This window comes from Bombina bombina, chromosome 5, assembly GCF_027579735.1.
Source record: "Bombina bombina isolate aBomBom1 chromosome 5, aBomBom1.pri, whole genome shotgun sequence".
In the NCBI taxonomy this organism is placed as follows: Eukaryota; Metazoa; Chordata; class Amphibia; order Anura; family Bombinatoridae; genus Bombina; species Bombina bombina.
In genome coordinates this window covers 1,059,777,556-1,059,789,682 of record NC_069503.1, presented here as the reverse complement: position 1 = coordinate 1,059,789,682, position 12,127 = coordinate 1,059,777,556, and the positions used below count along the sequence as shown (strand labels likewise).

Sequence of the window (12,127 nt, the reverse complement as noted above, 5' to 3'; positions counted from 1 at the left end):
TTTACCTCTGTAATTACCTTGTATCTAAGCCTCTGCAGACTGCCCCCTTATTTCCGTTCTTTCGACAGACTTGCATATTAGCCAATCAGTGCTCACTCCTCGGTAAATTCACGTGCATGAGCTCAATGTTATCTATATGAAACACATGAACTAATGCCCTCTAGTCGTGAAAAGCTGTCAAAATGCATTTAGATTAGAGGCGGCCTTCAAGGTCTAAGAACCTCCTAGATTTAGCTTTAAACTTAGAATATAAAGAGAAAAATTGGTGATAACAGTAAATTGGAAAGTTGTTTAAAATTACATGCTCTATCTGAATCATGAAAGTTTTTTTGGACTTGACTGTCCCTTTAAAGAACCTGGAGATTTATACACATCAAATGTCTGCAGAGTCAATATGACAACCAGATGGTATCTAATGGGTTAAAGTCCCTTGTTAACTTTTTATAGGGACCTTCTAGTGATCAATATGCTAGGTTTAACAACCACCGGATACTAACTTAAAGGGACAGTAAAGTCATAATTAGACATTCATAATTTAGACAGAACATACAATTTTACTTCTATTATTTAACTTACGTACTTCTTTTGTCATCCTTTGCTGAAAGCTCAGGAGCAGCAAAGAACCTAGGTTCCAGCTGCTGATTGGTGGCTGCATATTTACACCGATTGTCATTGGCTCACCCATGTGTTCCGTTAAAAACCAGTAGTGCATTGCTACTCCTTCAACAAACGTTACCAAGAGAATGAAGGAAATTTGATAATAGAAGTAAACTGGAAAGTTGATTAAAATTGTATGTTCTACCTAAATCATGAAAGAACATTTTTGGGTTTCATGTCCCTTTAAGAAACTTTGAAAGGGTGGTTTTCAAAATCAATGTCAGTTTTAGGGCATAGGTAGCGTCTCACTGGTGCATACACTACACTGGCACGTGCTTCATTGAGAGGAAAGAACAAATCAGATGATCATATGAAATCAGCACCAGAAGCTTGTGCACAAAACGCATCATCCAAGCTGTATTGTGCATTGCAGAGTTCCTTAAAATAACATACAGCTCGGTATATTTGTTACAAGAATGTCCTTTAAAGAAATTTGGGTGTTAAAAACCTGTTAAAAAATTTATCACCTGATAATTACTTGCATGTGGTTTACTTTTAACCTGTGGCTGCATTTAGACCGTAGCGACACAGTATTCTATATGAAAAAGCAGTAAGGCAGGTTTTCAATAAGCACATTTATATTGTTCATCATTTTTGCCTGAGGTAAAAAAAAATCTTTGGGAGATTTGGAAGAGCGCCCACACAGCACTGAAATGTCAACCCTGATTCACCTGTCCATAATACTTACTCCTTCTTTAAAGGGACAGTCAAGTCCAAAAAAAACTTTCATGTTTCAAATAGGGCATGTAATTTTAAACAACTTTCCAATTTACTTTTATCAACAATTTTACTTTGTTCTCTTGGTATTCTTAGTTGAAATCTAAACCTAGGAGGTTCATATGCTAATTTCTTACACCTTGAAGGCCGCCTCTAATCTAAATGCACTCCACTAGGAGGCATTAGTTCACGTGTTTCATATAGATAACATTGAGCTCATGCACGTTAATTTACCATGGAGACAGCTCTGATTGGCTAAAATGCAAGTCTGTCAAAAGAACTGAAATAAGGGGGCAGTCTGCAGAGGCTTAGATACAAGTTAATTACAGAGGTAAAACGTGTATAATTATAACTGTGTTGGTTATGCAAAACTCAGGAATTGGTAATTAAAGGATTATCTATCTTTTAAAACAACAAAAATTCTGGTGTTGACTGTCCCTTTAAGAAATGAGTAATTGCATTTTTAAGGATAATTACATACAATTGCTAACCTCCAATCTTCTTCTTGGTTGAGAGACAAATAATTGTCTAACTTAAAAAACAAACAGCTAAATATTTTACCTTCTGTTATTTACAATAAACTGCTTTACAAAGTGCTTGTTAAAGTCTATGGAAAGGAGTACTGCAGGGATCAAATTCATGAGCGTCACTTAGATAAAAACTCAGTCCCCTGTAAACGAATGGGGTTTCATTTCAATATTTAATGGACAGTAAAGTCAAAATGAAACGTTCATGATTCAGATAGGGCATGCAAGTTTAATGAAATTTCCAATTTACCTCTGTTATCTAATTTACTTTGTTATCTTGGTATCCTTTATTGAAAAGCTTGGAGAGGTAGGCTCAGAAGCAGAAATGCACTACTATCAGCTGCTGATTGGTGGCTGCACATAGCAAGCTCCCTTCAACAAAGAATACTAAGAGAATGGAGCAAACCCGTTAATAGAAATAAACTGTAAAGTTGTTTAAAGTTGTACGTTCTATCTGAATCTTGAAATAAATTTATGAGTGCCCAGCTGTTTGTAGATCGCCTTCATAAGAGCAGACTACAACAGTGCAACTCTCGGCAGGGCCCTCTACCCATTTGATACCTATAAATGTTTTCTTGTATACTGCCTATGTTTATAGCGCTGCTGAATTTGTTGGCGCTCTACAAATACCTGATAATAATAATAAAATAATAATAATGCAGGATCCCTTAAGAATATCATTATTAACACCAAAAGATGTAAGTGGGTTAAACACACAGTAGCACAGGGTTAATAGTCTTAAAATGACATGCTTTAAAGAATTACTGTTGGAGCATGATGCTTGTGTCATTAGCACTCTATGGTTGTAGGGATTGTAACAATGTTATACACTGTTGTAAACACTGCTGCTATATAGAGGGCTTCTGAGTTTAGCTAATCTTCAAAAATAATTTAACATATAATTACCCTGATGCTGCCAATCCAGTCTTGAACAGGACACAGGTGGTAATTGGTGGCTACATGCATATGCTGCTCCTGATTGGCTAACTGGCCTTGTCCTGATCTGGAATTTCAAGTGCTCAAGAAGACATGCATGTTTCTGAGCCTACCACAGAATGTTTTTATGATAAGGAGCCATGTCTCAACTGAAGATACATTTTATAATAAAAGGAAAATGGAAACCTTATATTTTCTAAAAATGTTGTATGCTCTATTGGAATCATAAAAGTTGAATTTTGTTTTCTATGTCCCTTTAAAGAAATGATTCAAACATTTTTTAATTTTAATTCTTCAAAAAATATTGCCAATTTCGTAAAAAGGGAACAACCCTGAAGTGGGACTGCACAATAGACATATACAAATCTTTGTTGGGTTAGAATAATGCTTTGCGAATGTACTGAGGTAATTTTGGCTTTTATCTGCCTAATTTATGGGTCGATCACAGTCCTTAAGAAAAAACGTATCAAATAAAACGTATCAAATCTACAAAAATCCCCATAGGCTTTAATAGTAGTCTTTTGTAGAAATACGTAAGGTATATTTTTCAATAATACTTTAATAATGTTTCATGGATATGGAGCACAGAAATAAAAAAATAAAAAAAACAGGTGCTCGGAGAAAAAAATGTTTAATATTCATATGATTAATGTAATCTGTATTATCATACTCAACAAACTTGGCTTTCTCAAGGAACACATTTACAATCAAAATCCATTAATTCTTTCTGATTTATAAAGAGATTAGCCTTTGTAATATCTTATGCAAGACATCTCATCCACATTACAGATGAATCATTATGATAAAGGGTGACTGCGGATATGAAATGTATCTTGGTTTGCTAACAAATTTGTTAAGAAGGGAAAAGGGGTTATAGAAGCTGATTCATCAAAATACTTTTCTTCACACTAAGGTCAAATGTTATCTGAGTTTTGAAAGAGTCAGCAACAGTATATGTTGTGCAAGTATTTATGTAAAATGACAGTGCCATCAGCTCTTTAGAAATAGTAATTCCCAGTGAAACAGAGGCTGAATTGGTTGCTAGTTCTTTAAAGGGACATTAAACACTTTGAGATGGTAATATAAAATGATAAATTGTATATAATAAAACAACTCTGCAATATACTTTCATTATTTATTTTGTCCTCTTTGCCTGTAATTCCATTCTGAAATTGTGAGCTTTTCAGTTCCTGTTAGAAATGGAAGTGCAGAACACTGTTAAATCCAGCACAACCATTGGCTGCACACTCTAGTGACCTATTTATAACTGACCCTAATTGGCCACAGCAGAGAAGGTAACACAAGTTACAACATGGCAGCTCCCAGTGTTTTATAGACACTAAAACTTTACACTTATTTTGTCACTTTTTAAACAACTAATGAAACTTTAAAAAATACATCTACATGTTAGTCTTTAAATGCATCATTCTATCAAGCATGTATTTAGTGTTTAATGTCCCTTTAAATCCTTAGTGAAGTGGTAAAAAAATCAAACTTAAAAAAAACCCTGGTTTAGCCTTTTTACACCAACATCTACACCACTTATACATACCTGGCCTCTATCTCTTTATCTATCTAGGCATACAGAGAAGCTGATTGGCACACACAGTGCAGGGAGCATACCTCTATCATGCTTATGCACCTGGTGTGTGTACAAGTTCAGCATTCTATTGATTTGTATGTCTCTTTAAGAAGATTGCGTTTTATGAGTCTCTAGAATTCAACTGAAAATGTGGTAATATGGAACAATGTTTATGGGGCCGATTTATGAAATTGCGAGCGGACATGATACAATGTAGCATATCATGTCCACCGCACATCGATAAATGTTTTCGGCATTTATCATTGCACAAGCAGTTCTTGTGAACTGCTTGTGCAATGCCGCCCCCTGCAGATTCACGGCCAATCGGCCGCTAGTGGGGCTGTCAATCAACCCGATCGTATAGGATCGGGCGGATTGATGCCTGCAGCCTCAGAGCAGGTGGACCAGTTAAGGAGCAGCGGTCTTTAGGCCGCTGCTTCATAACTGCTGTTTCCGGCGCGGGGGAAACAGGGGCATCAAGCTCCATTCGGAGCTTGATAATTCGGCCCCTATATGTTTTGTCATATGTAACTGCAGGGACAATTCTGGCAAAGATGACCAATATACTCACTCTTTCATGCACACATACACATACTGATACACTCATACACACAGTCACGCACACATACAAACATGTACAGATGCACACATACTGATACACACAGTCAGGCACTCATACATACAAACATGTACAGATGCACACATATATACTGTACATAAACTTACATATACACACAGTCATGCACACATACACATACTGATACACACATACACACAGTCACGCACACATATATACTGTACATAAACTTACATATACACACAGTCATGCACACATACACATACTGATACACACATACGCACAGTCACGCACACATATATACTGTACATAAACTTACATATACACACAGTCATGCACACATACACATACTGATACACACATACACACAGTCACGCACACATATATACTGTACATAAACTTACATATACACACAGTCATGCACACATACACATACTGATACACACATACGCACAGTCACACACACATACAAACATGTACAGATGCACACATATATACTGTACATAAACTTACATATACACACAGTCATGCACACATACACATACTGATACACACATACACACAGTCACGCACACATACAAACATGTATAGATGCACACATACTGATACACACAGTCACACACACATACATACAAACATGTACAGATGCATACATATATACTGTACATAAACATACATAAAAACACATACTGTACATTCACATACACAAATGCTTGCATGCACACATATATACTGTACATATACACAGACACACACAGATACAAACATACTGTACTGTCACATACACACACATGCTTGCATGCACACATACTGACACAGACATACACACAGTCACACACACATATATACATACAAACATGTACAGATGCACACATATATACTGTACATAAACATACACATAAACAGACACACACAGATACACCCATACTTTTCTGTCACATACAGAAACACGCTTGCATGCACATATACACATACTGACACACACATACACACAGTAACACAAACATACATACAAACATGTACAGATGCATACATATATACTGTACATAAAATACAGATACCCATACACACACAGATACACACAGTTACACACACACATATATACAAACATGTACAGATGCATGCATATATAATGTACATAAACATACACAGATACACACATGCTGTACATTCACATACACACGCTTGCATGCACACATACGGATACACACAAACACACAGTTACACACACATATACACAAACATGTACAGATGGATACATATATACTGTACATAAACATACACAGATACACACAAACTGTACATTCACATACACACACGCTTGCATGCACACATACTAATACACACAAACACACAGTTACACACACATACATACAAACATGTACAGATGGATACATATATACTGTACATAAACATACACAGATACACACAAACTGTACATTCACATACACACACACGCTTGCATGCACACATACTAATACACACAAATACACAGTTACACACACATACATACAAACATATACAGATGGATACATATATACTGTACATAAACATACACAGATACACACATGCTGTACATTCACGTACACACACAATTGCTGATAAAACATCACCAGTCTCACTGAATAACAATGAAGCAGAATTCAGACATTAGGACCCAGTGTTTAAGGGCAATTAAAGTTAAAAGAGGACATGCTCTAATTCGTTGCTATAACACATAGTTAAAGTACGGCTCAGGAGCAGAGAGGAAACTGCCAGTCACTTAATTAGCAGTGGTAGGTTTTGCAGGGGTTAACCACATAGTATTCCAGGGCTGCTAGTGTTAAAATTACACACTCTAGCAAAATACAGTATGTCATTTTTCCCCTATAATGGCCTTTTAAAAAGTTCCCATTCCCCAAAGATAAGAACTCCACATTTGGAAGCAGCTGACTGTGTAACCTGAGACTGACAGTCAGCCTTACAGCTGCAAATAAATCTTTTAACATCCTGTGTGGGTGCTTTGATCCCAGGTGCCCAGAGCCCTTATACAAAGCAAGGATGAAATTGCCTCACCACCTGCAAATAAGAGTGACAGCTCCTAAATGCATTGCAAAGACTAACTTGATGTATTTATCATCGGTGAGCAGAACACTGATGATGGAGTTTTGCAGGTAACAGTACCAACACACTCAGTTCACTTAAAGGGACAGTTCACCCAAAAATGTTCTTCCCTTTAAATTGTTCCCAATGATTCATTTTACCTGCTGGAGTTTATTAAATTGTTTACAAGTAGCTCCTTTACCCCTATTTTGGCATTTGAAATAGCTGGTTTAGCCTGTGGTATCCCAACTTATACTGTAAGTTTCTATACTGGAGTCTCAGCTATTGAATAGCCTACGTAAACACAGACAGCAGAAGAGATTACACTCTCAGTGGGGTAATGTTGCATTGTTCTCTCTAAGTATTGAGCTTTAGTTTTCTAGACAAATATAAGATAAGGAAGCTAGTGTGTGTACACAAAGTGATAACATAATGATATCTGATATTACCTGATATCAATGGGGGCGCCACAACAATAGATACCCCAGCACCGCTGTAGTTGCACCACTGTGTAACATTTACTTCTCAGTGATAATGTTGCCATTAAGAGATGTGTTTCCATGTTAATGATAATATAACCCATACATGACTTGTGATATACGGAATATACATGTATATGAATATATATGCAGCTATTCCAGCACTGCTAACTGTGTAGAGGTAGTTAGGAATCTGCATGAAGTTTATTTTGCATGATATCTAGCAAGTACAAGAGAAGTCATCATTTTACTGAAGTAGCTTGTTGAACTTTCTAGTGACAAATTAATGATGATACATTTAATCATATTGTCTCTGGTATCTGAGTCTCATTGTTTCTATCAATTATGTCATCAAATTCTGGTCTGTATGGCAATTAATTGGGACCATTGCTTTATATAGATTCTTTATAGTAGTATTGGAAATATTTTTTTATATTACCATCATCATAATGTGGTTAAGACAGAAGACAATTGAGTCAATTTGGTTTGAACAAATTATAATTTCACTGCTAAGCAAACTGAATTTAGATATGATGATGCGGATTGGCTGTTTGCTTTTTTACAATTTATATAAAAATTGGAAGAAGAGTTGAAAGGTACCTGCTGTTATTCTAGTAAATTATGAAGAAAACAAAATCCAAAATCCATTGTGGCACCTCTCATATGGAAAATATCCTCTACAATTTCTTGTACTGTTTTGATTCAGATAGCTATAATTTCTGTATAATTATGTGTAGCTTAGAAAATATTTCTATGTTTCTGGCTGGTCTTGGGTTGCGCAATTACAGTTCAACAACAAAACTAATCCACTTGATATACGCAGAAAGTAGCAATGGGTTATCCGATTATTATGAGTGATGGGATTAAATGTACCAGGTGAGGGAAAGTGTTGCAAAATCTCAGACAAAAAAAACCTTGTATGTCAAAAGTTACAAAGGAAATAGATAAAACTTGGATAATCTTATGTCTTTTATATAGATTATTCCTTAATGTATAGAAACAGTCACTGCAGCTGTATGATTTATGTACTTTTGTGCAGCTCATGAAAGGAGAATTACAATGCTAAGTTTACTATATTTCTTGCCTAGTAAAAAATATTTTTTAGGTCAACTAAAATAGTGGTAATAAAACAAAAGTTCACATCTATGTACCTAACACAGAAATTTAGCTTTATAATACAAAATATGTGTGAATTTTAATGAAATTGCAATATAATCACATAATTGTAAGGAATAAAGTGAATATGTAGAGATTATAGAGGGGCACAATTTGATATGGTTAAATGTACCCTTAATTAGTTTTCCCATGAAAAACCTCTGCTAAAATTTAAAATGCCATCTCTTATGTTTAAACCTCATTTAAGGATGGGGCTGCAATTGAAATGCATTACTATTTTTTAACTCTTCTCACAGTCTATAAATCAGTTTTCTACAGGAATGTGTTTTCATCTTGTCCCTAACTTATGTGACAGCAAAGTGAAGTTATGTTTTAAAAGGTAAAATCCTACATAAAATGTTCACTGACACTAAATTCTAAGCCCTCAATAGTGTTGTAGTTTACTACAGTACAGTAACGGCAACATTCTTAATTGACAATACCTGAGTTTTCTAGAGTTAACAACAGGTTGTAATTTTTACAGTTTACAACTACAGAGTATACATTTTCTTGTGACTTCTGTGATGCTCCAGGGTAGCCAAATGGGTAAATTTGTGCGGTAACTGGAGGTTAAATAAATGCTTTGTAACACAATAGTACTTCAGATTGAAGTTAAGAGTCACTGTTATATCATATCTCACACATTGTTTTATATTTTTATAGTTTGTGTCTTAAGCCTTAAGGAGTGATAGGCACATCAAATTATTATATATTATAGAGTCATATTTTTCTAGGACAATAAAAGTCATGTATAACAGGCAAGCTACCAATATATGCCTAATTTCCTACTAGACCATTACATAGTAAATAGGGTAATCTGACTATTGTTCAGTTACATGTCACCATGGTTATGGAACCAGCATTTCATTTTATTTATTTATTTTATTATTTATTATTTAATTAAAAAAAATATATTTTTTCAAAGTTAAAGGGATATTCCAGCCAATATTGTAAACCACATGGGTGCATTTCGGGATTGAACAGAAGCAATTTTGTAACATACATGCATTAGCAAAATCGTTTTTAATAAAAGCTATAGCTGTTTCAAAAGTGTATTTAAGTATGCAACGTGCACCAGCATTTTAAACACAGCACTTGATCAGAGAGCCTAAGGTGCTTGTACCATCTGATAATGACTCAATTTGTTAATTGCTGACATGATACAAGCCCCACTGATGATCTGAGCAGCTGCATTATTTAAAATGTGGGTGCAGTGACAATATCTAGCTATGCATCACATGCACGTGCAGAGAAACATTTTAACACTAAAACAGTGATAACTTTTACTAGAAGCATTTTTGCCAATACAGGTATATTGCAGATGTGTTTCTATTCAAAGATGTAATAAATATATGTGCATTTACATTTTGACTGGGATGTCCCTTTAAGGATAAGGAGGGTTTTAGGCTATAATAGAACTGGGTACATTGTGTTTCGTCATGATAGATTGGAAGCCATCAAAGAAGACCTAGAACTAGAATTACAAGGGAAAGCCTTTCTTTTCTTTTTCTTTTTTGTCCTTTTATTGTTATTTTTAAAATGCTAACAAAACATACTTAAGACTGAAAAATAAACAAGAGCTTCAGTAAAAAAGATTTAAGATTGGGATTGATGCACATTTGTGTTATTCTGTTATATTAATGAGGTGCATGAGTCCTTTTGAATGGAAGCATCTTTTTATCTCTGTGGTGAAGTATATTTTGTTTTTGGGTTACACCTTCATATTTGGTATGAACAATATAAGCATGAGACCTTGCAGTTTTCTATGAATGTAACCCTACTGGGCAGCCTTGAACATTTGTGCTATAGGTTTACACCTGATATAAAACAGTGCACAAAAGCAGCACATATGAAATGATTAGAACAGCTGGGATCAAAATAAATGATTTCCAAACTCAACTAAAGTATACTATAAATCATATCACTAGTGTGGTTTAACTACATTTTTTTCCCTTCAAGAAATCATTACATTTAATAATAGCTCCCTGTTTACTGCCTGTATATATCAATACCAATATCAATGTAAAGGTAGGCACACAATATTTTTTGTAACATTCATCTATCTTCATTTGTATATAAAATAGTAAAAGTGTTTAAAATGAACCATTTGCCTGAAGCTACATTTTGTAATTATTGTGTGTGTGGCTTTAAAACTACAGCCACAACATTAACCCTAAACTTGCATCTTTGCTTTGCTTTTATATATATATATATATATATATATACATTTATCTAACGTTATTTATGGTATCTAGGTATTCAGACGGTTGCTAAGCATCCCACTTCATATTTTCTATATAACAGTAACCAGTGATTTTTTAATAGAATTATCTGTGCTTTAAAAAACTGCAACATGTGGCCATCATTTATTAACTTATTTCTGTATAATATATATATGTAACACGTACGGATAATATAAGCACTATATGGTTAAAAATAATGCATTATCCATTCACTGTACCTGGCTTGTTCGGTGTATACACTTCCTTATAGATTCTCTGATGTTGTTGGTTTTATCATTCTGGAAGTACACTGTGGCACTGGACTTGTCCTTTAGATAAGGCTTTTCTTCTGTGCTCCAGTTATGCAACGGTGTGGATGGCTCACTGCTATCTGAGTTCATTGGATAGTAACTTTCTGAGTGAGTGTTTCCATTTGGTGTGGATCCTTTATCATTTTCTGAGTGATTTTCATTGGCATAATAGGGTTCTTTCATGTTGTCCTTAATGTACTGGACTTCTGTTAGAGAAAGAAAGTCCACTTCTCCTTCTTCATTAAGAACTTTTTGGTAGGCTTCTGTTCCTCCATCCAAAAGGGCATCAGTTGCCAGTCTGGCACTTTCATTATAACTGAAATCTACTTTTGTCAACTTGGCCCATTTATTTTTGATCTCTTCTAACCTTTTCTTAATCTTTCCAAAATTCTTAGAGCGATTCATTTTTGCTTTCTTGTAGAGCACAAGATTTCTTCGGAGTTTATATACACAGCAGTATGAAAAAACTAGCCCAACCAGCTCCTAATGAGTCGTGTTTTTTTTTTCTTCTTAGGTCTAGTCCCAACTAAGTGCTGGTAATTTTTCTTTCTTGGAATTACAGTTAGGATAACACAAAAAAAAAAAGCTCAAGAGTTCATTGCAACGACATGCCCACCGCTATGCTAATGTGACACTGCACTGTGCTTGCAAACATAGCTCAGCTAGGATCATGGGGGAAGTGAATAGCCTGTAATCTTTGTTATCTAAAGCAGACACACCTTACCTGTTGGCTACAACAGTGGTTCAGCAACTCCCCTTGTGGCTCTGTCAGTTTTCATCATGTCCTTTCTGTTCCTTTCAGTAAAGTGTCAGAAGAGAATTTAATAGTTCAATTACTACCAGCAGATATATATATATATATATATATATATATATATATAT

General features: G+C 35.0%; 1 protein-coding gene across 1 annotated transcript in view; it reads right to left on the bottom strand.

Annotated features, from left to right (window-relative positions):
• The window catches only part of FAM83A (family with sequence similarity 83 member A), a 49,168-nt gene extending 37,256 nt beyond the window's left edge, over nucleotides 1-11,912 (bottom strand). Inside the window, exon 1 of the mRNA XM_053713204.1 lies at nucleotides 11,174-11,912. Within this exon, the coding sequence (XP_053569179.1) occupies nucleotides 11,174-11,650 (477 nt within the window). The 5' untranslated portion in view covers nucleotides 11,651-11,912. The remainder of the gene's footprint in view (nucleotides 1-11,173) is intronic.
• Nucleotides 11,913-12,127: the final 215 nt, after the last annotated feature.